At 36.0% G+C, this 26907-nt stretch overlaps 1 protein-coding gene across 1 annotated transcript in view; it reads right to left on the bottom strand.

Moving 5' to 3' along the window:
* The window catches only part of NELL1 (neural EGFL like 1), a 478454-nt gene that overhangs the window by 16326 nt on the left and 435221 nt on the right, over window positions 1-26907 (bottom strand). The window contains exon 13 of the mRNA XM_070761843.1: window positions 3109-3302. Coding sequence (XP_070617944.1) covers window positions 3109-3302 — 194 coding nt within the window. The remainder of the gene's footprint in view (window positions 1-3108; window positions 3303-26907) is intronic.

Below are 26907 nucleotides of genomic sequence, written 5' to 3'. Positions count from 1 at the left end.
AAAGCATGACACATTTCATATTTATGAAGTTTAGATAAGAGAAAAAGTAATTAGGAGTTCATCGAACTATCCATTTACCCCCAATTTTTTAAAATGAACATGAGTAATTTCCAAATGTGAAAGACAGCCAAAAATTAATATGTAGTAGATCCAGATATGTAGAAAATATAAAATTTCAGCAAATAAAGAGAACAATGCTTTTAGAGGGACAGTGGGGAGGGATCTGAAGTCTCTTAACTGCATGTTCTTCACAACGAAGATGATTATTAGAACAATAACTCTTTCTGCCCAGTATATTGTTATACTGATTCATGCAACCAAGAATGTAGAGATAATTGAAGCACACAAGGAGAATTCCCCAGTTATGTAAAGTATCTTAGATATCTTAAATAACTTAATGAGCCATATTTTTCAAAGTATAAGATGCATTTCCCCCCCCCCCCCAAAAGAGGGTGAAAACTTAGGTGCATCTTATACACCATATGAAGCCCTGGCCAGCCACCCCCACCCTTTGGTTTCTGCCTCCCAGCAATGTGCCTCTTTGCAACAAACAGCACAGAGCCTGATTAGCACAAGCAACTGATTATAGGCCTTCTGACTATCAGCTAATTCAGGTTGTAGGCAGGTGGCAATAGGCTATAGCAATCCCTAGAGCCTGAAACTATTAATTACTTGTGCTAAAACTAAAAGTGAAACTAAAACTGGCAAATTGCTGGAAGTTAGAGGCAGTGGCAGATTTTCAATAACTAGAAATGTTCAAATTAGACTTATTTTTTAAAGACTGTTTATTATTGTTCTAGACAATTTAATAAAATGAAGAAGCTTTTTAAAATAAATGCTTGATCTGAAGAGGCCCAGTGCTTTTGTATCTTCTTTTAAATAACAGAGAATAACTATGCTTCCAGAAAGCTACATCAATTTTAACACCATCTGTATAAGTATAATTTGAAATGTAACATTGTCCTGTTGTAATATTGAGATATGGCAGCTGAGTTAGATCGTGACTTATTCATGTTTGGAGTAGATCTATTTAAATAATTGGGAGAAGTTAGTGTGATTACATTTAAGATAACTTTCTAGCATTAATATACTGCCATAATGCACTGTATATTTCTTCAATTCTTTGCTATTTCTGTGGGTCAGGCACACATACACAGAAATACACAGCAAAAAGTTTATATTATCTGTACTGTTTGCTGTTTTTGCTGGATGGCAAAGTGCTGGGAGGCAGAGGCAAAAATTTTCTCCTTGTTTTCCTCTCCCAAAACTAAGGTGCTTCTTATAATCTGGTGCTTCTTATACTCCGAAAAATATGCTATTGTTTTTTTACAAAAACTTAGTCAAAAACATGGAAATCTGGGAAATTGGTCCATATGGTGATGCTTCCCTTTTACACAGGGGCTTTCCAGTTCTCTGTCCTATGCTAAATAAGAAATTTAATGAAACGTGTATTATATTCTAACAAGTGTAAATATGCTTAAAATTTGTGTGTTGCTTTTTTGAGATACAGTGCCTTCTGATTTTGACCTGGTAAAAAAAATAAATAAATAGGAGACTATAAATGGTAAGATTTTAAGTAAAGTTCAAGAGGGTGTCACTTATTTATAAAGAAAGATAAACTTTAAATATAATAAGATATTCTTGGAAGCAAGATGTGGGTCTGGGAAAAATGTATGTTTTGCTGTGTTCCTGTTTCTTAACATTAATATTTCATTATTCAGAACATAAAGCATCTGAAATGTCCATATATGTTGACATCAGCATTGGGCTGTTCCTGATTCCATCTACCCACCTGGGATGCTCCTGTGAATGTACAGAAGTGTTGTACGAATGCACAAACATACATGTGAACCGATAACAAAATAATTTACAACCCACTGCCCATGTTCAACTATGCTGTGGAGAATTAACTTACCTCTATTTAAAATTTTCATCTATTCATTTCAATGCCCATCACTAATTTTGGATATCTGTCTCTCATCGATTATTTTTAAATACAGAATATTAGTGCTAAAAACTAGACTTCCTGTATTTAGCCCAAGAAAACAACGATAACAAATAGTGTTAAACAGAAGACTTGCTACATCTAATTATGATGATCATGATCATTATCATCATCTTCATTTCATATCATTTGAAAGATGTTCTTTGAGAGTGTAAAATAAATTTGCCTCAGGTTATTAAGGGAAGTGAATGTTATTAGCAGTTAATTAATATGTTAGAGTTTTAATGTTTAGTAAATATTTTGTCCTCATGAATAGGAACAAATAATTTTTATTTTTTAATTGATGAAATCCAAGCTGACTCAAACTGAATAGTTACAAGATTGTATCGCTGCAATAATCTCTTGTCCTTCATTTTTCTAGGAAAGAAGAAAAGCTATTTTCATATATCTCAATTTTAGGCCATTGGGTAACATCAACAAGGGATTGACTCTCTTTTTCTACATACACACAGCTGTAATGGTTAATTAGAGCTTTCACAGAAATTTTCACAATGTTCCTTGAACATTTTATTAGATTTTATTTTATGTGAAAAGCAGAGGAGTCCATTGTAATCATTTTGCAGCAGGAAAAAATGCATAATTTACTAGAACTATTTGAGAAAATGTAATACTCAATTAATAATGTCATAATTTAAAGTGCTGTAAATACTTTGGTAGTTACTTCATAATGCACCAAATGCTAAGGAAAAACATATAATCCCAACAAACTGCTATTGAATCAGAAACAGTGTAGCCTATTCAAGATAGTTTTATTGACAGAAATATTTTGAGACAGATGTTCACAGACTTCATGAACTGAGAAAAATTGGTTTGTGATTTGTGTGGTTTGAAAAATATATTTGAATAAATTATAAACAAACAAACAAATAAATAAAAACAGATCTCACATATTCCTTTTGCAAATATATTGAAGAAACTACAGATGATTTATTGCATTCTGGATCAGTATGTTGTATGAACTCAGTCTCTGTATTTCATAAAAGTTACATAAGGACATGATGTGAATCCAGAAAATCATAACCTATTTAAAAACCCATGCTTAAAAGAACTATGGCTTTCCAAATCATGGTAGGTAGGTTTAGCAAACTTAAATAGACACTTACCCTACAGGAGCAAACAGAACATCTGTCTGTCTTCAATGTCCATACTTGGCCATTCCTTTTCAGCCCCCCTTCATGAGGGCAATCACCTGTACAGGAAGGTCCAGATGGACAGAGGCAATCAAATCCCCCTGCCAAGTTTACACAGGCTGAATCATTCCAACAAGTGTGAGTCTTTAAGGCACATTCATCAATATCTGCAGAAGAAAGGAACGTTTATTAAACAAACCTGAAAAATGCCCCTTCCCTGGGAAAGTTAAAAAAAGTATTGGAAATAGATATTGTAGAATTAAAATTCATATCATTTGAAGGTATACTTTTTCTCAAGCCATCTTATTAATGTGAGAGAAAGTAGATATTCCTCAAGTAACAGAATGAGAAAGCGCATTACTGTAATAGAAATTCTAATAGAAAATCTAATGACACAGTATTTGTGAATGCTTAAACATTGATGTGACTACGAGAGTAACTATTATTTGAAATCTAAAATAAATTAATAAATGATGAGTAAAAGAAATTTAATTTAATTTAATTGATTCACTGCATCAGATTCTCTCAAGCAGAAGGACAGAAAAAACAGTCTTAATTCCTTGATGATCATAATCATAACATTTTCACATGTTAGACGAAAGGAAAATGAAAAAATCAGGCATGATTTGGGATTTTAAAAAAATGAAACTGGTTTCCTTCCTTTTAGTGTAAAAATTGTGATTCATTTTGGTTAAGTTATTCTTTTACTCATAGGCATTCTTCTCTTGGAAGTTTCCTTTCTTCTTCATTTCTTGGAATGCATATTTATATATGTACACAAATCTCTATGGTCCTACTGTTCACACAACCACACAATATATTCATATAAACAACGGGTTTATTTACCTCTGCTTGCTGGATGTGTACTCATGCTGAAAATTTAAAAAAAATGTCTACTTGAAGGCCAAACTGTCTATTTTAAGGGCAGAAAGAGCATATGTTCTAAGCTTACAAAATTCACAGTTCAGATTATTTCTAATGCCTTCTCAGCCCTCTTATACAAGTGATGTAGGCAAAGTGGTGTGGATCCAATCATACAACATTAGTGAAGTAGTACTTACACTTCAGACAAGAGCCACTCACTATCAACATTCGGCACCAGAAGCCATATTTACAAATTTCACTCTGAATATTGAGAGAGATGTTATTGTTCTAGGAAATTATAAAGTATGATGTAGAACTGATATAGGTCTCTTCTCACAGTGAAGATCAAACAAACCATCCATCACAAGCAATACAACTCTATCTCAATGGCCTCAAATTTACCATTCTAGTAGGATAAAAGTAGCAAAATCACATGAAGATATTTTCAGGTGCCAAGGAGACAGATTCTTAATTGAGATCTAGAATGTTAAGTGGAAGTGGTAGAATAAAAGGTTTCCCAAAGATTGGATTTCACGAGATTGCTTTATAACAGCTATCTCCAATCTTTCTGACTTGGTGGACACAGGTGGAGGAAGTGGTGATGGAAGGGGAACGTGCTTTTGTGTGCGCACACTACTTTCACAAATGCAGAGTCATGTATATGTTTGTGCTCACCAACAAACTTCTGAGGTGAAGTGCCAATGGTGCTGCGGTTGGCACTGGGTTGCAAATTGGGGCTTGGGGACCCTTGCTTTACAAAACTGTAAATAACCTCCCAATTTCATGTACTTTTAATCTCTGTCATGATCAATGTATGCCTTTAAATCTGCATTTCTGAATTTAAACTAAGCAAGCAAATGAAAATGATTCTTCTCTTTCTCTAAGAGAGATGGCAACTCTAATTAAGAGCTCCAATTATAGGCATATAAGCAGCATGACTAAACCATTTGTTACAGTTTAGGAAGCTCATCCAGAGTTTAGAAGATGATTCAATCCCATCCATATTTTTTCTGGCATTAACCCAGTAGAACCATATTCCTACCTCAGGAGATGAGTCACTTTTGCAACAAATTGGCTATAAGGAAGGAAGCTTTACTAGCTCTGGACCACTGGTACTTTGTGAAGCATTGTTTAGCTATGGTCCATAATCTTATTTATTTATTATTTATTTATTAATCAGATTTGTATGCCGCCCCTCTCCGCAGACTCGGGGCGGCTCACAGCAATAATAATACAATGTAAACAAATCTAATATTTAAGTTAATTTTAAACCCCAATTTACAAACCAATCATAGATACTAGCATACCATGCATAAATTTTATAAGCCTAGGGAAGGGAAAGTATCAATTCCCCCATGCCTGCCGACAGAGGTGGGTTTTAAGGAGCTTACGAAAAGCTAGGAGGGTGGGGGCAACTCTGATATCTGGAGGGAGTTGGTTCCAAAGGGTCGGGGCCGCCACAGAGAAGGCTCTTCCCCTGGGTCCCGCCAAATGACATTGTTTAGTTGACGGGACCCAGAGAAAGTCAACTCTGTGGGACCTAACTGGTCGCTGGGATTCGTGTGGCAGAAGTGCTGTTACACCTCTTCCAAGAAAGAGGTGCAACAGCACTTCTGTTTGAAGCTTTTAATGTTTTTAATACTTTTAACCAGCCCAGAGTAGCTGAAAGTTGGGCAGCATATTAACAAATGATAAAATAATTGGCTCTTATGTCATAACTGGGGTTATGACATAAGAGCCAATTATGTTATGATTTGTTAATATGCTGCCCAACTTTCAACTACTCTGGGCTGGTTAAAAGTATTAAAAACACTAAAAACACAGATACACAACCAGCAGAAGAAGAAGAAGATGATGATGATGATGATGATGATGATGATGATAACAACGATAATAATAATAATAATAATAATAATAATAATAATAATAATAATAATAATTTATTAGATTTGTATGCCGCCCCTCTCCAAAGACTCGGGGCGGCTCACAACAATAAAGATGAAGGAACAAAAATGATAAGAAACCAGTCCTGGAGGGGAACTAAAAAGGAAAAAAGGGTCGTTAGTCATTCTCACTGGGTGAAGAGCCAGATTTTTAGTTTCCTTGAAAATGTTAGTAGGGTGGGGGCCATTTAAACTGGGGAAAGGACTTGTTGCAGAGGGCGGGCACTCTACACAGAAGGTGCACTTCAGGAGCCTGATAGGTGGCAATGTTTAATCAACGGAACCCAAAGTGCACCAATCTTGCCAGACAGAACCAGATAGGCAGATACTGTGGAAGACAGATCAACTTTCAATTAGCTAGGCCCTAAGCCAGGTAGGGCTTTATGGGTACCAACAAGCAGATATTACTGATTAACAGATTTGGAAGTAAGTCATCTAGTCCAAACCTCTTCCCAAGCAGAAGACCCTACACCAGTGATGGAAAACCTATGGCACAAGTGCCACAGCTGGCCCGTGGGGCCATATCTGCTGGCACATGAGCAGTTCCCCAAGCTCAGCTCCAATATGCATGTGTGTGCTGGCCAGCTGGTTTTTGGCTCACACAGAGGCTCTGGAAGGGCATTTTTGGCTTCCAGAGAACTTCTGGAGGGGTGGGTTCCAGGGAAGCCTTTTGAACCTGGGGAGGGTGAAACATCAGCCTACTGGGCCCAACAGAAGTTAGGAAACAGGCCATTTCTGGCCTCCAGAGGGCCCCTGTGGGGTGGGGGCAGCTGTTTTCACCCTACTAGGCATTGAATTATGGGTGTGGGCACTCACACATGCACGATAGCACATGCACACGCTCTTTCAACACCCAAGGAAAAAAAGGTTCACCATCACTGTCCTATACCATTTCTGACAGCTGGCAGTCCAGTCACTTCTTGAAAGCCTCCAGTGATGAAACTCCCACAACTACTGGTGGCAAGCTTATTCTAATTTCCAGAATGAATTTCTCTTTGTTCAGTTTCCATCCATTATTCCTTGTCTGGCCTTCAGGTGCTTTGGAAAATAGCTTGACCCATTCTTCTCTGTGGCAGCCCCTCAAATATTGGAAGACTGCTATCATGTCTCTCCTCATCCTTCTCTTCACTTGAATTGCACTTCGAAGCAAACCAGCAAAAAATCCAGTTACATGGACACACCTAAGCATGTTTCTCACTGCCCATATCATTGCATTCTGGACCAGCTGAAATATTTCCTCATGGGGAAGGAAGGCTAATCATATCAGTAAGATGTTATCAATATGTTGATAAAGTCTTGTTTCTCAGCACTTTGCCATCTAACTCCAAAGAAACAGTCAATTACATTGGCCATTGCTGAAGTTTAAGAAGAAATTAGATATGAATAAGTAAAGTGAAATTAAATCCAGATTAGACAAAGATGCTGGTAGTTAATAGAATTCCATTGCACTGGTCTCTCTCTACTTGTGATCAGACTTTTTAATCACTGAATTTAATATTATTTTCCTTTTCCATCTCATTCTCTCTGTATTGTGATCAAATTATTAATGGCAGATGATCTCAGGGGCTCTGACCTTGAAAAATTGAATTATCTTCTTGCAAGATGTGTTTCCAACTATCAGCAATCAAGCTGCTATTTTTGCTCCACTATACGTTCTTAGTTGCAGCTTTATTTTGTAATAACCTTTTTATATCTAATATTATTTAGATATTTAATTTATATTATTCTATTATTTTATTTTATAATTTCATTGTTTTGTTGTTACATGGTTGTGTTTTATAGCATTCCTGTATAATGATCTGTAGTTGCAACAATAAATTTGCTTAGTCTCCTTAACATGGTGTTTTGAATAAATGAGAAGTTTTTACCCCTATGGGCCCTTTTTCCAGCATGTCAGAGAAACAAACTGGAAATAGAAATAGTTCAGACCTGGCATTTTTACCATTGTATAAATAAATAAACATTTGTTATAAATTATCCATTATCAAGGCTGTGGCCAAATCTGATAGACATCAGAGTGCAAAATCAATATGACCCAAGTACTATAAGCAGTGTTCCCTCTAATTTTTTTGGGGGGGTGGGCGGAAAAGTATAGTGTCTGAGCGGCAGTCCCTTCGGGACTGGGCGGCACAGAAATAATAAATAAATAAATAAATAAACAAACAAACAAACAAACAAACAAACAAACAAACAAAACCCCCACCCTGTTTTGCCTCAGAGAATTTCAAAATAAAATACTGTACTGTGTGTCTATAACAGTGAGCTCATAATAGGGCAACTCTATCAATATCAAAATGCCACATAAATAGTTGAGCTAGTTTCAAACTAGATTTTGATTTTCTTTCTCTCTTCCTGACTCCCATTCTTTTTCTTTCTCTTTTCCTTCCTCTCTTTTTTCTATCTGTTTTTCTCTCTTCCTCTCTTCCTCTCTCTCTCCTTCCCTCTCACTCTTTCCCTCTCGGCTTCTGGGCAGGTTTGGAAAACTCTGAGTTGATGATGATTTTTAAGTGAGCGATTGCTCACTGCTCAGCTTAGAGGGAACTATGCTATAGAGCACAGAAATGCATGATTCAAATGCATAAATATATTAAGACTGACCTTTCTCTTCTGATATAGATACTAGTCTACCGACATATTTATATGGTTTTCTCTATTTCATCTGTTAGAGCAGGAGCTATGTTTACTTAGTTTTGATTTGTGGCTTAAAAAAATACTTAGGGTGATTCATTTGAAGTGATGAGAAAAAGGTCAACTCAACTGCCACATATAACCTGCTCTATTCTGGGTAAATAAAGTCTGTCTACACATGGATGCAAACCCTCACACAAAACCCCTCATACAACTTAAAATATAGTTTGCAATATACTTTGCAATAGTGTTTCCATATTCCAGGAAGATCTTCCTGATAACATGCTATTTTATTTCTGACAAGGAAAATAGGCATAATTTAGACACATTTTAAAGCAATGTCAATCTGCATTTTTTAACACCACGAGAGTAAACTTTTTTATTTTTAAATTTTTTAAATTGAATTTTCCTTTTAAAAAAACATAGAAATTGTATGTACACACTTCAACAAAAATAAACAAACACAAAACTCCCTGAAACAATATAAAAACAGAATTATTACAATAAACACACATCACATACAACCAACTACCGTATTTTGGGGAGTATAAAACGCACCTTAATTTTGGGGGAGGAAAAAAAAGCCTCTGCCTCCTAGAAATTTGCCAAACAGCAAACAACACAGATGTTATATACCGTTTTCTGTGTATTTCTGTGCATGAGAGCCTGACCCATAGAAATAGCAAAGAATTAGAGAAATGTGCATTATGACAGTATATTAATCCCAGAAAGTTTTGTTAAATGTAATCACATTAATTCCTCCCAATTATTTAAATAGAACTACTCCAAACATGAGTAAGTCAGGATTCAACTCAGTGGCCTAATCGTAATATAATACTTAATACTAAAACAGGACGTTTCAGATTATACTTCTTCAGATCTTTAAAATTGATGTGGCTTTCTGGAAGTATTCTCTGCTATTTAAAAGAAGAAAAATAGTACTGGGCTTCTTCAGATCAAACATTTATTTTAAAAAGCTTCTTCACTTTGTTAAGTTGTCTAGAACAGTGTTTTTCAACCAGTGTGCCGTGGCACACTAGTGTGCCGCAAGACATGGTCAGGTGTGCCGTGAAGCTCAGAGAGAAAGAAAGCAAGAGAGAGAGAAATCAAGAGAGAAAGAAAGCAAGAGAGAGAGAAAGCAAGAGAGAAAGAAAGCAAGAGAGAGAGAAAAAGCAAGAGAGAAAGAGTGAGTGAGAGAGAAAGAGAACAAGAGAGAAAGAAAGCAAGAGAGAGAGAAAGAGAACAAGAGAAACAGAGAGAGAAAGAGAGAAAGAGAAAGAAAGAAAGAAAGAAAGAAAGAAAGAAAGAAAGAGAGAGAGAGAAAGAGAGGGAGGGAAGGAGAGAGAGAGAAAGACATAGAAGGACGTAGGGAGCGAGAGAGAAAGAGAGCAAAAAAGAGAGGAAGGAAGGAAGGAAGAGAAAGAAAGAGGGATGGAGAGAGAGAGAAAGAAAGAGGAAGGAAGGGAGAGAAAGAGGGAGGGAGAAAGAAATAGAGCAAAGGGGAGGAAGAGAGAGAGAGAATGTTTTTGTCCAAACTTTGTTTAGACCCCCCCCCCCCCTCGCTCAATGTGCCCCAGGGTTTCATAAATGTAAAAAATGTGCCACGGCTCAAAAAAGGTTGAAAATCACTAGTCTAAAACAATAATAAAACAGTCTGTAAACAATAAGTCTAACAGGTTGAACATTCTATAGTTCATTTATAGATACTGACTTACCTCCTTGCAGCAAACCCCCCCGCCCCCCCCACCAGCCAGTTTCAGCCTTTGCCTCTCCCTGGTGCAGCAATTGGTCTGAGTGCAGTTTTAATTTCACTTTCATTTTGTTTGCCCACAACTTCAATCGATCAGCTGAGTGTCAGGAGGCAGGTAATCAGTGGCTTGTGCTAATCAGGCTCGGCTGCTGTTTGCTGTAAGGAGGCAAATTGCTGCAAGGGGGTAAATTACTCTTTAAGGGTGGCTGGGTGGGGCTATATTCAGTGGATAAGATGCAACCAAGTTTTCATCCTCTTTTGGGGGAGAAAAAGATACATCCTATACTCCAAAAAAACATGGTACATATTTAATGCCGACCAATACAAACCCTTACAATGAAATCATATTTGTTTAACGACCTATTGATTATTAGCTATTAGTTTAAACTTTTGTACATTTGGTTATTCTAAAATTTGTCATCTTATAAATTAAATCTATTGGATTATGGACTTTTATTTCAACTGTTATTTTATTCAATTCATATTTGCTCCTATTATGAATATAAATATAACAACATATAAGTACAGTAATACCTCGTCTTACAAACCTAATTGGTTCCCAGAGGAGGTTCGTAAGGCAAAAAGTTCATAAGACGAAACATTGTTTCCCATAGGAAACAATGTAAAATGAATTAATGCGTGCAAGAAAAAAAACGCAAAAAAACGCCACTGCCCGGCTGTCACCTTTTGAAACAGCCTGGCGCTTCTCAGCGTTCTCCCAATGCCAAACCCGGAAGCCCCACCGCCCAGCTGTCGCCTTTTGAAATAGCCGGGGGGCTTCTCGGCGTCCTCCCAAACCCGAACGCCAAACACAAACTTTTGCCGAACTTCCGGGTTCGGCGTTCGGGAGGCCACCGAGAAGCTCCGCCGCCCAGCTGTTGCCTTTTGAAACAGCCAGGGGCTTCTCGGCATTCTCCCGAATGCCAAACCCGGAAGTTCGGCAAAGGTTCAGGGTCGGCATTCAGGTTTAGGAGGACACTGAGAAGCCCCGCCACCCGGCCGTTAGCTTTTCAAAAGAGCCGCGGAGCTGTCGGGCCAGTCGGGAGTCTAGAAAGTAGGTGGGGAATCCCAATAGGGAATACCATGGGCGGAGCTTTGACGTCACAAAGATGTCCTTCCTGGTCGGCCGAAACGTCATCAGACATGCTAATGAGCCGCTCCAAGTCCTCGGAGAAGGGTGGCATATAAATAAATAAATAAATAAATGAATGAATAAATAAATAAATAAATAAATCCAGTTTAGGAGTGCAGGATGGACATATATATGGAAATGAAGAATTTTCTTGTAGAAATGTGGCTATCTGCTTTGTTATGTTGAGGCAGGTGCGATGAGCTGATTTGATGCAGATGTGGCATTTCTTGTACCCTTCATGATCATTGACGTTGGCATTGCATTTAAGTCATGGTTGTTTTCCAGACTTTTTGCTTGGAGGGCTTGGGGGGTTTTTTGGCTTGGCATGTTAGGTCTCAGTAATTTATTGCCTTATAGCAAGAAGTTTGGAGGGAGAAGGATTTGGAATATTAACAGCTCCTTTGTGAGCAAAAAAAAAACTCAGCAAGAAGGTTGGAAGAAGAAGGAATGATTGTTTTAAAGTAGCTTCTGTAACAATATAGCAACAGTATTCAACAAATAGTAATAAAAATGTTTTAGTCCAGAGTTTGGCAAGAAGAAAGATCAGAGTGGATCCAAAGTAAGCTGTAGTTTATTTAAGCTTTATACTTAAGCATGCAAGGGTGGGGAGGAGTTTTCCCCCTCAAAGGCTTTGTTTGTTATGGAGCTTCTTTGTTAGGGAGCAGGCTGGGGTAATGTACACATACACACTGCTGGGCAAGGGGATTTTTCCCCCTTCAGTTGGTTACTTCTTTAATGGGGCTGAAGTTGGTAGCTTTGTTTGACAGCTGATGTTGATAGCTTTGTTAAAAGAAAGGAGAGTAGATGGGATAACGTACACACACAGAGCCATGTAAACACACACTGGGTCAAATCTCAGTCTCACTGGATTTGATGATTGAGGGCCCTTTGTGATTGAGTGATTGAGGGCCCTTTGTGATTCTGTATGAGCCTTGCTGAATCTCGTGGGGCTTTTCACTGCAATTCCTTCCAGGTAGAATTGCCTCTTCACTTCCCTGTCTTCATTGTTTAAAGGTTCTCCCCTTATTTTAAAAGGCTTTTCCCTACTTTTGGTCTTCAGCAATGGGACTAGGTGTCTGCCTCCATTGCCATCTTTTCAAACTGAACATGTAAATAACAATGTATGAAATTTAGATGTAGATCTCTGTGAAAATGATGTTTAAAGACAAAGGACAATAAAAAATAAAATTTCAAAAAAAAAGATGCACTTACTCTAAAGATGCATAATTTGGGAAGGGGGTTATCCTAGATTTCAAGCTCTGTTCTCAGTGACATATTGAAAATTATGCCTAACTGTAACTGGTAAACAAGTCATCTCTGTAAGGAGCCAGATTGGTCTAGTGGTTAAGGCATCAGGCTAAAAAACAGGAAAATGTGTGTTCTAAGTCTCAACATAGGCATGAAAGGTGATTGGATATTTATTTTATTTATTTATTTGATTTTTATGCTGCCCTTCTCCTTAGACTCAGGGCGGCTTACAACATGTTAGCAATAGCACTGTTTAACAGAGCCAGCATATTGTCCCCACAATCCGGGTCCCCATTTTAGCCACCTCGGAAGGATGGAAGGCTGAGTCAACCTTGAGTTTTTGATAAGATTTGAACCGCTGACCTACAGATCTACAGTCAGCTTCAGTGACCTGCAATACAGCACTCTACCTGCTGGGCCACCCAGGCTTTAGGCTAGCCCCTATCTTTCAGCCCAATTCACCTCATGAGGTTTTTGTTGCGGAGAGTATAGGAAGATGAAGGAGTATTTGGGTATTATTGCTATCTTGATTTATTCATAAAAATAATAGAGGCTGGGTAAAGAAAAAAAATTTTTTAGAGAATGAATGAATGAATTAATGAATTAATGAATATTCCCCCCTGACTTTAGTAGCTTGCCTTAAAAACTTCATAGCAACATAGTCTATAAAGGTTGTCTTTGAATATACTGCTAAAACTGGAACTAGTGTTGAACAAAGCTGCCTGTTAACTAATTGGTACATTTCAATGGCATCATGTATCATTGTTTCTTAAAAGACTGCACAGGTAATCTGTGACTACCTAATTGAATGTGATATTCTATATTCTATAAAGCCCTAACTATCCCAGGAGCCAGATTTTTTTAAAAAAAAGATACCTGCTTTTCAAAATGCCACAAAATTAGAGAGAGACAATATCAGCACAAGAGAAAAAAGTTAGCAAAATTCAAAACAGCTCAGGAATATTCTAAATTTTTAAACATGCCTCTGGACTCAAAATGGAACTGAGAAGCATTCTGTAGGTACCTGAAACTCATTGGTTTGTTTGCATTCTGGCATATAGGTATTTTTAAAAATATATTGACCATACATTATGGCACGGGTGTCAAAATTGCTGGTCACATTGCCATCATGTATCACAATATCTTTTCCCTTCATGTAGCTTGGGTGGGCATGGGCTGTGGGCCACTAGTTTGATGCCCCTGCATTATGGAAACTATAATATTTCTGAAACTCCAAATATGTTCATTAGATCAAGCTACTTAGGAATACGTATAATGTGAAAGCAGATATAATGAGCTTAAAACTTAATATCTGAATATAGTATATACATGTTCTGTTCAATATTTGTCACTGTATTCTTATAAATTTGGGTACATTCTGTGGAAGTGCATTTATGAAATTATAAACCAAATGAGAGAATGGAAAAGAAAGCAACAAATTTACTTATGGAATCTGACAACTTATTGGAATTCTTAAAAAGTAGAAAAACGAGGAACAGGCTTAATGCTAATTGCATTCGCAATTAGAAAATAATGATATAAACAGATTTTGAGTAAATAACATATTTTTCTCTCCTTCTTCATTTGGACCTTACATATACTTATTCCTGAACAAAACTCTAGGGAAATCACCTGAAGAAATGAAGTATTCAGTATCACAATGACTAATTTCTACTGCAATATAGTTTGATTAAGGATTGTGTTCCAGACTTCATGTCCGAGACTAAGATGCTTTTGATTTTCATGTAATTTGTATCTCTATTTAGCAAAGGTTGTTTGCTAAAAGTAAATTTCAATCAAACATAAATTTCCACAGGAAACTAGCTCACAAGACTTCAGCTCAGCTATAATTTAGATGGCAGAGTGCAAATCCTAGTATGCCTATTCAGGTATACAATCCATCGAGTTCAGTTAGCATACATACAAGTAAATGACTATCAGATTAGCGTCCTTATCACAATTTGTAGTATGGCTTGTGGGCCCTCTAATAATGAGAGAAAATTCTATTAGGATTGCAAAACTGATTTTAACTTCCCAATGCATCTCGCAGACGAGAATGCCATTATTCTTCATACTGATCATTTTTCCAAATTTTGCAATGCCTTTTTCAATTTAAGTACAAAAAGGAAAAGAAATGGGGTGTATAATATATGTATAGTAGAGAAAATTGGGTACCAAAGTTATCTGTGAGAAAATTATATGTAAAATATGAACGTTCATGGTCTTTCCACTTGCAGACAAATGCACAAGCTAGAGGAAATAGAGTTATGACTGAATGAATATATCTAAGGTTCATAAAGATTGATTTCTCCATTCCTAATACAAACTATGTGATTGTTGAAAGGTAATGTAATTTAGTTCTTTCTGAATCATTAAGGGAAACTTAAGACCTCAAGACTAGTTTGATCACCAGATGTATTTTCCTTGACACTCAGGTTTTTTAAAATAATACAGCATAAATCTTGGTGAAAAGTTCTGATGTCTCAGAAAGTCTGTTATGCCTTAATTATTTCTAATGCAAGTATTATCCAGTAGTGACTTTGGAGACACTCAAATGTAAATAATTAGCTTGTGAAAGGGTCGTTATAAACCATTACCTCTGGCCAAACTGACAAGAATCCTTCATCAAGATAACATGTTTCTGACTTAGTAGGACACTCTATTGACTTTTCTGCTTGCTTTGTCCCAAATGAATTCAATGTGCTCCAGTTAGTTCGATTTTCTTTTCTTTAAAGTTCTTATCACAAAGCATCTTATTTTCAAACCCATTTTTGCAGAGTTGTTAAAGACCAAGAGCTATCAAGCAACCCTAATTAAATTCTTGGAATTCCAGCAATTTAGTTATTTATTTTATTCATTTGTATCTCACCTATATTATTTTTGCAAAAAAACCTGAAGGTGGTAAACATATTCACCACATTTACTTCCTTCAGTTTTCCACACAGGAACAAATCTGTGAGGTAAGTTGGTCTGAGCAAGTATGATTGGCTCAAGATCACTCAGCTGGCTTATACAGCTAAGGCCACTATAACTCATGAGCTCCCTGTTTCTATGATATGACTGAACCACTAGATCAAACTTTCTCTCTAATTAATTTTTTTGTAAAAAGGAAATATTGTGCAAGAGGAAGGCCGTGTACAATCATCAGTCTATAGGTTTCTATTTGTCGATTTCCACCAAGTCCCAGTGATGAGAAGATTCAAAGACTCTAGAATGATAGAAAATCTAACTTAATCAAAACCTTAACATATTTTACTAAGCTATTATTTTGAATCATGGCTATGAATACATTATCTCTTGCAAATAATTTGCAGCTGTGCCACATGAACATACCTCATCCCTAGTGCAGCTTGTTATCTGGCTCACCTTTGAAAACCCCCAGTTTTTCCTTCTTCAAGACATTTGAATCTAGCCAGCTCAATCACGTCTAGTTTTAAAAAAAAACACTATAGATTTCCCTTTGACAGCTTCCTGTGTCAGGCTATCATGAGAAGCAAGATCAAGCAATAGAAGGAACAGAAATACCAGGAATGTTGTTGTAGGATAGAATACCAGGAACTTGAAAGCCTGTCAGAATCTCTCTCTCTACCATGTCATACCAAACAATATTCAGGCATATTGGTACGAAACTGAATTTCTTAGCATGGAGTAGAATGTCTAAACTTCCAGCCTGCAAGCCGGATGAGTCACATGCTGACCACTGGGAGTTGGAATAGAGTTTTTTCAGGTGGGAAGAGGGAATAGGACATCTTACTCCTTAGCATTAGCGCATGTTAATAATAATATAAGAAATAAAAAATCATCTGATGGTCATTAAAAAAAAATCCTTCTTAGCAAGCACCTAGAAGCCAAGAGGAATATATGTGCCAAGTTTCAAGTTTGCTGTTCTGGAAATTTCATGATGATGGATTCCATTTTTTTTTCAGGAATTCTCTTAAAAATGTATTGCTCCCTTTCGCATCCCCAAAACCAATTCCACATTTGTAGCAGCAAGGGAGGGAGAGAAAACACACAAACACAAACACACACAGAGAGAGAGAGACTACCCAGGAGAAGTATCCAATGCCGTAAAGGTCAAGAAATTGTTGAACTGCATTATATAAGTATATTTAATGCATATAATAAATAAAATAATACCCATTGACTGCAGTTCTACTTAGCAATTGTATTTATTTTTCATTGATTTAAATTTGCTTTTTTTTAATTACATACATGGGCCAAAATCACTTGCTGAGCTATAAAAATTTAAAATATATTTTTTTTGCCACTTTTAGCAACATCGTAGCTAATTTATCCCTAGGAGAAACAAGCAAGGGTCATGGTTTGTTCTTTCATTCATTTGCTAGCAGAGCTGGTCAGTGATGGGCTGCCAAAACTTTCACTACCGCACTGTGGGCATGGCTTATTTTGTTTGTGTGGCTTGATGGTCATGATTGGGTAAGAGAGGCTTGCTGGCTTCACAATCATGTGACCGGGGTGGCTTAAAGGTCATGTGACTGGGTGGGGATGGCTTACTGACCAAGATAGGTTTTCAAATAGGTGCTTGGACTATTTTTCAGTTGATTAAGTCACATTATTTGAATAGCCACAAAAAGGACAAATGATAGACAGCATTATTTGTTCAGGAGTACAGTAACATTTTAAGGTTTTGTACTGAACCCTTAAGGTTCATTATAACAGATTAGGCAAGTAGCTCAAATTTCTTTAATTGCTATAAAAGGTCAGTTCTAGATAATGATTAAAATGATTAAAGCATTTATGGGTAAAAATAATCTATTTAATTCTTTCCTATTTTTAAAGTAATGAAAGATCATACTAAGGTACTAGAGAAAGAAGGACAATAAAAAACTCTTAAGTATTCAATAAATAGTGCATAAACTTACTACCTCCATTGCATCTGTTGTCTGTCTGTTCCCCCCTTGTGAGGGCAGCAGCCTATTACTGGAACTGGTCCAAAATTAATGAGGTAGTGATGCTATGCAAATATACTTCTCCTGAGTATGAACATTAAAAAGACCATCTACCAGCCGCCCCGAGCGGAGAGGGGCGGCATATAAATCCAATAAATCTAATCTACAGCTATGCTGTGTTATTCTCTTCAGGTTTATGTTTATAATACAGTGAATGAATTACTACAATATGGCCTAAATTTGAGCCATCTAAAGATTTTGCTATCAGAAGCAGAAACTTACATTTATTATATAATATTACATTTTTTCCAGAGAGGGCCTTTTTAATGGCATTTAAAAGTATGAGTTAATTGTTTATACAAAAATTGTTTGATAAAATCTGCATAAAGAATCAGAGGTCAGGTAAACTGAAAAGCTAGAGTGTGTAAACAGTGCTACTGTTCTGCCAAAATATAAATGGCCCAAGTTGGATAAGGAGAAATCTCATCTATATTAGAATAAGTTTATATTCATTCTCTTAAAAATAGTAAATTGAACAGTCAAAAGGAAATAGTTCAGACAATGAAAATAAGTCTGTCCTTAAAACGTCATTTTGTCATCCCTTTGCACTACAGAATTAAATAGTTCACTTCAGTAAAGATTTAATTATGCCTCATTTGTTGGTTGCCAAGAAGAAACTTTTGGGAGATGAAGCTGCCAGGAACTGTTGAGAACAACGACTCTTTCTAATGAAACAATTCCAAAAAGCATAATTACTATGTGAAAACACATTCATCAAAAACTTTGTTTTCCCCACTCCAAAATTAAAAATTCAAATGAATGCCTTCAAAATGACTAACATTATCAATAAAAATCATCTATTTATCTGTGCAAATTATGATGAGAGAGTGGAAGGGAAGGAAGGAGGGGGAAATCTATATATTACTAATGGTCTTGTGCCTACTTAAATAAATTGATACTTTCAAATTTTCAATTGGGTGAAACATAGCAGAGCAATAATTTTTTAATCAACCTACAGTGGGCTAATTTGAAGAAGGCATCCAAAATCTAGGACCCATGATTCCTGCGGTTTTGAAATTTGGTAACCCAGTGCCCACTTCAGTATCACAATGCTTTCTGACTAAAATTCTCAGAAATCTGTAGGTTTATGGTGCATGGGAAGACGAAAGGGATGAATCTTCCTCTGTCTGGTTTTTGCAATCAATTGTTGGAACTGAAGACAAAATCTGAAATCTTTTAACAACAGTGTTGAATAAGGAAAAAATGAAGGACCGTCTCAAATGCCTGCTTGAAGGATGGTTGGGAACACTGATGGTCCACATATGTCCTCTTAATTCCTGGAGGAAATTAGCCTTTGGGAATACGCCAAAATAGGGAACCGGCATGAGTTTTCAATACAGCCCAGAGTTCCTGTTGTTCCCCTGCCCACAATAAAGTGGTAAGCAATTCTGTAGATTTGGGAATGAAAAGGTCCCTCCATCACGTAAGATGAAATGGCCTCAGCCTTTATTACATGTGGAATGAAGAATGACCCAATGTTCACAAGTCATCTAGTTATTATTTATGAACTGTCTAGAACTGAGAAACATTTTTCTTGACCAGCATTAAGAAAATGTACAGCAATTCAACCATTAAAACAAGGCATATTTTTAGCTCTTAATAACAGTAATTAATCAAAGCAGATAATTTTGGAAAAAATTCAGAGGTAGTCAGTGAAAGGAAACAAAACTCATCCGTAGATCACAACTTCAACCCAATTCCATTAAATAGTAATTTTCAACTTAGACATATATAAAAATTTAAAAATATTTTGTGAAAGGGATGCTTGGGATGGGGAAATGCCTACAGTCACAATACTGGGACTCATAGGAGATGAGTATCGGCAACTATTGATGCCCTACAACAACAAAAGAACTTGCTTCTTACTGCTATTATTATCTGTCTCCAAAGGTGATCTAGCTGCCCATGATAATTTACCTATATTTTGATTTTTTTAAACTATAAAGGACCCAACAGTTGTTCAGGAAAATTTCTGGAGATTTGGACAGCTACAGTCTTAATACAGAGGGATTTCAGTTTGGGGAAGGTTAATACCTATTGTTTTATGTTTGGGAAGGGGGAGATTTATGGCCATTCTTTAATTAGTTATTTTTCTGGAATATATTGATTACTTTAGATGCCAGGTTTTAAGTATACCAATTATATGCATTTCAGTGAAAGCAGTGTTAAAATATGACTTACGCATTTATTTTCTAAGAGTGTAATATGATCATCCAGATTTCTTTCTTTACTTTTATTAATATTTAGAGAATGTTTTAGACATAATTAATATTCATTTTAGATATATTTAATTAATTCCAATAGGGCATATAATTGGAACTTCTAAATATACTGCCAGCAAATGGATATAATATTTTATAATTCCTAATTGGAAATTGAATGCCTGTTTAAACCAAACATTTATTTTCATTCCACAATTCTATTTATACATTTTTATTTGGCTTGTGTCATACTACAAGAGTGGTTGTTAATATATGATTTATTTCAGAAGCATTTATTTCAGAAGCACCTCTTCAAGGATGTCTCACTTCCTCCCTACTCTTAGTTAATTATTTAATCCTACACTCACCCACACTAGCACAAGTTGGGTAATGAAATATCTGTAAGCAAAGAACCAAGTTCAGAGGACATCAAGGACTCCACAGTAATAGCACATTTTAAAATAACTGGTATGGTTTTAGAAGCACCAAAATATGAATAATGTCAGTCAGGAAACATTTAATGCTGTTGCATTTAAAATATCCATTGACATTAGATGCTCTTTCTCTTTTAAATTGCAGTTTATTGTTTAAACTGCATGATAATTTCAAAACCAAAGACAATCAAAAAGCATTTTTTTCAAGTGAGATGTAGTGATACCCAGGGGTGGGCTACTGCCCAGACCGGGGGGAATGCAGTGGGGTAGCAAAAATGGAGCTCCACCCCAGAGCACCCAATTTGCACTGAAAGATGTTGAAAGAAAATGCAGGCCATCCTGCACAATGTGGTAGTGAAAATTTTGGTGGCCCTTCACTGCTGAATATAAAATAGTATATATGATAAAATAAGAACATCCTTCTGGTTCCTACAAAATGGAAAACAAAATTTTATTACTGAGATCTTTGTAAGAACTATTCGATATGAGAACATATAAACAAAACTGCAATTCTACATACTGTACATTCACATACAATATATTCAGTGGGTTTCAATTCTGACAATAATCCTTGGTATAATTATAATCCTAGGAACACTTTGATTGCAGTAAATTATTTGGATTTGAATAAAAACATTAATCATATTGAAATAAGTTACAATAATTGATACAATGCGAAGAGAATAATGAAAAATTAAATTATTCATGTTCTGTCAAACAATTGTTAAATGAAAGCTTAATATATAATATTTCTTATATATTTACAGAAAATATTTTTAAACTTTAAACTTTAAAAATAGGTACATATCTCTATTCTGTACCATCTAACTATCTTTAATCTGCTTAGGATGACTGAAATTTCTTGAACTGTAATGTTAATATGTCAACAAGGTGCTATGTAGGTGTAGCTTTCATTTACCTTTCCTACCGGTTCGCATCACGCAAATCACCTGGAAATGACCTTCTGCATATGCACAGAAGCCTTTGCACATGTGCAGAAGGATTTTCTTTTGTAAGCTGTGGTGACCGGAGAACCAGTTTGGGAGCACAGACTGCTGGTCATTGCTGCCAGTTGAGCGAGTGGTGATAAATTTCCACTCCCGGCTCTAAAGAACCAGCCCGAACTGACAGCAACCCACCACTGGTGCTATGGTTGGGAAAATTGTCTGAGACCAATTTATGTTACAAAAAAATAGTAGTGTTTTAGAAACATAGAAGATTGACGGCAGAAAAAGACCTCATGGTCCATCTAGTCTGCCCTGACACTATTTCCTGTATTTTATCTTACAATGGATATATGTTTATCCCAGGCATGTTTAAATTCAGTTACTGTGGATTTTCAAACCACGTGTGCTGGGAGTTTGTTCCAAGCATCTACTACTCTTTCAGTAAAATAATATTTTCGCACGTTGTTTCTGATCTTTCCCCCCAACTAACCTCAGATTGTGCCTCCTTGTTTTTGTGTTTACTTTTCTATTAAAAACACTTCCCTCTTGAACCTTATTTAACCCTTTAACATATTTAAATGTTCCGATCATGTCCCCCCCTTTCCCTTCTGTCCTCCGGACTATACAGATTGAGTTTTTGAGACTAGGTCCTGGGTTTGGGGTGAGGACAGATATCTGAGCATCAAAAAAATCAGAATGTGGAACAGGATGGCCTTTTTGTTTCTCCTAGTATAGGAGTTCCTATGGTTTTATGACTTAATTTACTGATTAAAAAACTGACATGACCATCTACTATATTTTATGTGCTGTAAACATGGGCCTCTTACAACAACAACAAAACCAAGCAGAAAACAGTATGAATGGGCATCTCAACAAAAATAACACCCAGCAGGCTCAATTATGCTCCCCAATACATAAAGTTACAGTCATTGGGATTCAGCTTTCCTTTATCCAAATTCTTGGAGAAAGAGTCAGCTTTTTAACAAGCAGCTTTTTAAGGCAGTAAGCATGGTTTTATTTCATTTGCCAAACAGGATTTCACAGTGCAGTTTAGAATTCATCTCATTATGCCTACCAAAAGAATATTCCTTCTTCTGTAATGGTAAAAGTTTCCTGCATTAAGGCTCTTTCACTGATCAAAGCATTATTTAATTAATTAACTCAACCATTAAGCAGGATGGGACAGATTCTAGCGATCTGAATGAGCGCCAAATTATTGCCATCATAATATTTTGATTCCTCAAGATATGTTAACCTCAAGAGGAAAAATCTCATTTTCTGTTCCACTTCAGACAACAAAATGGCTTGGGGTAGCCCTATGAGATAGATGAGATAGATAATACTCATGAGTTGTTACACATGCATGCGTGTACTATTTATAACTGTACAAAGGTTAAATTAATTATAAGGGGTTATTCAACTCATACAGGCAATAGAAGTTCACTTCATTATATTATGTACTAGGTTCTTATTATCATGCTAACCATATCCATCATATTTCTACCTTTTGTTTGGATGAAATAATCTCACCCCACCAAAACACCATACAACATAATACAACAACTACTGCCTGGTTCATTTAGGGCCAGTCACTCTCAGCCCAATACACCTCATGGGAGAAAATAGGAGGCAGGAAAATTAAGTATGTTTGCTACCTTGAGTTTTATATATTAAAAAGTTTGGATAAAATCTAATAATAACTGCAACTCAAAAGAAATATATTTACCAGCCCATCACTAAGTTCTCCACCACCACTTACTGCTTCCCATAGAAATTATTCTAGTCATTCCACAAAAAAGAAAATTGTTTGAAGCTCAAGTTTAACAAGGAAGCTCTTAAGTGGCTTTTGCTGCTGTGATTGACAATGAACATGTAAAACATAAACCCTAGGAGTAAATCCAGTCAAAACTGCCCATTATTTGGGTTAAAAAGCAGTTATAGTAACTGGCAGGATGATAAAGCAGAGTAGCAAGTTAAAAGATTAATATTAAAATGTTCTAGCATGATTGATAATGTTGAATCATCTACTTATGATTCGTGTTCTCTTGAGGTTATTTTATGAATCCGATTTATTTGCCAAAATCTCAGCTCTTACTTGATGCCATCAATCCTTCACTGAAGTAAAGTCCTTCACATGAAACATTATCTTATCCTTTGTGATGATTTTCTAAGGCTGTGATAGATCTCAGAAATCCTAGTGATCAATGATCATTCTGAATCCTAGTACTTCGGCCTTTTGCAGTGGATTTTTTTTTTCTGAGAATGTCTATCTTTTGGATTTCTCCATTTGTAAGTGTGCATAGAGAAACATACTTTAACTGATACAATTTTTTTCCAAGCTAATATTGATGTTGCCAAACATTTTCAGAAAAGATATGTCCTTGCAATATTCATATTTTACTTTAGGTTCACAGTTATTTTGGAAGCCAATGGAACTACAATATGAAAACAGTGAGTTGTTCCTTTAGTAGTCTTTGGAAACAAATTATCTGAAATACTTTTAAAATGGTTACAGTTTACATTACATAGCTATAATTGTTACTTAATTGTTTGTAAGAGGCTAGATAAATAGACTAAAACATAATTTAATCTCTTTGGCACATAGATATAGTAGCAGATGGCTTAGCAATGCTATTTAATTAAAATAACCTCATTAATTTAATATTCTATTTACACTTTATACCTAGTAACAAAAGTGGCTAACCTTATAAACCTCCATATCACTATGCAGATCAGAAAAGGGGGAAATACATTTGTAAAATAAAATAAAAGCAATGTGAGACCTACTCTCAATCCTATTAACCTTCAGTCCTCATTTCATTATCTTCCAGCCTTAGGTGATCATGAAGAATGTTCTGGGTCCAATGGACTATTTTTCCTTTAATAAAGCATGTACTTATGCAAATTTGAAGTGCATACAACATTTATGTTGTGCATACATAGTTTGAGAGCTAGATTGATGTAGATGTTATGGTATCAGGCTGGAAACCGGGGGAATGTAAGTTTTAGTCTCACTTTAGGGTATAAAAGCCATTTGAATGACTTTGGACCAGTCACCGTCCTTCAACCCATCATGACAAGCCAGTTGGTGAATTTCTGCACAAGCAATGGATCAACACTCAGTCTGAAAAAAAGGATACTCTGCATTTGCAGGAAAAACATAGAAAGAACAAAGATGTGTTGTTCCACTTTGCCAGCAGAAATGTGTGCACTCTGTGTTGATATCTTGTTTAGGCAAAGGCTTGGTTTGTTAATAAATAATAATAATAATAATAATAATAATAATAATAATAATAATAATAATAATAATTTATTAGACTTGTACGCCGCCCCTCTCTGAAGACTCGGAGCCAGTGTTTTAGGCAAAAATAAAATTCATGTGATTTATCTGGCTGACTCTTGATTTGTTTTTCTCTCATTCTCTTGACTTCATTTATCAAGTTCCATGTAGGACCCCAAACATCTAGAATTAGACTACTTTATTTGGCCAAGTGTGATCAGACACACAAAGAATTAGTCTCTGGTGCAGAAGCTCAGAGTTCTCTGGTGCAGTGCTCAGTGTTCATGCAAAGCAACAGGATAATGATAACCATCATCATATATGATGATGATGATATGAATATGTTGATGATCATAATCATCATAATATCAGTAGGAGGTGAAATAAGATGGATGATACTAATGCTATAGCCACAGGTATATGTTCATAGACATTATAGGTAAATACTCATAGACATTAGACAGCATTATGAGCTGGGGTGGCGCAGCAGGTAGAGTGCTGTACTGCAGGCCACAGAAGCTGACTGTAGATCTGTAGGTCAGCGGTTCAAATCTCATCACCGGCTCAAGGTTGACTCAGCCTTCCGTCCTTGCGAGGGTAAAGTGAGGAGCCGGATTGTGGGGCAAATAGGCTGGCTCTGTTAAACAGTGCTATTGCTAACATATTGTGAGCCGCCCTGAGTCTGAGGAGAAGGGCGGCATAAAAATAGAATAGATAAATAAATAAATAATGAGAATTAGGTGTTTAGCAGACTAGTGGCTGAGGGGGAAAAAACTGTCCATGTTGTTAGTTATTTTGTCCTGCAATGCTCTCTAGCAAAATCCCAAAGGGAAGAGTTGAAACAGTTTGCATCCAAGATGTAAGGGATCTGCAGATATCTTCTCAGCCCTATTTCTGGCTCATACAGTGTACATGTCCTCAATGGAAGGCAGACTGGCTGTAATTGTTTTTTCTGCATTCTTTTGGAGTCTGCACTTGTCCTGTTTGGTTGCTGTACCAAACCAATTATAGAAGTACATATGACAGACTCAATAATTCCAGCTCCTGAACTTTCTGAGTTAATGCAGGAAAAACATTTTTGTTGTGCCCTTTTAATGATGGTAATAAAGTTAAGTGTCCATTTGAAGTCCTGGGAGATTAAAGAACCCCAAAATTTGAAGGATTCTACTATTGGTACTATGCTGTCAAACCCAGTAAGAGGTGACAAAATAGAAGGACTCCTCCTAAAATCCATTCTCATCTTTACAGTTTTAACTGTATTCAGCTGTAGATGGCTGCATCACAGGATCAGTTGTTCAAACTCCCATTAAACTCCAGATTCACCACAAACACTTATTTTACAAAGTTATGGAACATATTTTCTCTATATGTTGAATGCTTTTTGTCTATGTATCTTTGAAGAGAGGTTAGAACAGTAATGTTTTCTGTATGAGAATGAATTTGGACTAGGTAGGTGACTTCTTTATAGATTAATATTACTACTGTGCAGTATTAAGTTTTGGGATTTAATTATGTATTTATTTTCCCTGTGCTTTGTTTGTTGATTGTTTGGTTGGTTGGTAATCAAACAATGTATCTGTATCTGTTATTGGTTTGCAAAGTGAATGTGATTTTAAAATCAATATTTTAAAACCACATTCAAAAAGAAACATCAGTAGTTTGTGCTATGCTGATGATACTCTGAAAATGCAAAGACTCTACAAGCTCTAGTGATAGAAATTAAGGAGCATAATAAAAATCATACAACGTAAGTTGTTAAATAGAAAGTAGAGATTTTAAGTATATTCACTGCCTTGAGTTCTTTATAAAAATAATAAAGTCAGGATAATGAAACCCCACCCACCCCATTTAATAGTAAATATTAAGATTTACTATTGATAGCTTTCCTTCATTTCTCTCTCTCTTCTTGTTCTCAGTTGGGTTACAGATATTATTTACAGATTGCTAAAGATGTATTTTGCTGAGAAATTGGCTATGGAATGATTTATAGTACTCTTACTTTAATTGTATATAGAAGTTGCATATTTTCAATATTCTCATTTATCATAATTGTTTAATTATATAACAGTTTTAAATTACTTTTACTATGTTTCTTACAATATTATATTGTAAGAAACTATGTCTGTATGAGAGAGAGAGAGAGAAAGAGAGGGAGAGAGAGAAAGAGAGAGAGAGAGAGGAGGGGAGAAGGAGAGGGAGAGAAAGAGAGAAAAGTACATGCTACTTATCCCAAAAGCTATTACCGTAATCTTTATCACAAATTATGCTGACATATTTTCAATGAACTATTTCTTAGATACATTAAGCAAATTGCAATAGATTGCATCATATTTTAATGTATGAGACTTTCCTCTAATATGAAAAAAAAAATCCTT

This window comes from Erythrolamprus reginae, chromosome 1, assembly GCF_031021105.1.
Source record: "Erythrolamprus reginae isolate rEryReg1 chromosome 1, rEryReg1.hap1, whole genome shotgun sequence".
In the NCBI taxonomy this organism is placed as follows: domain Eukaryota; kingdom Metazoa; phylum Chordata; class Lepidosauria; order Squamata; family Dipsadidae; genus Erythrolamprus; species Erythrolamprus reginae.
Note: the sequence above shows the minus strand (reverse complement) of the source record. Positions and strands in the feature narration are given on the sequence as shown.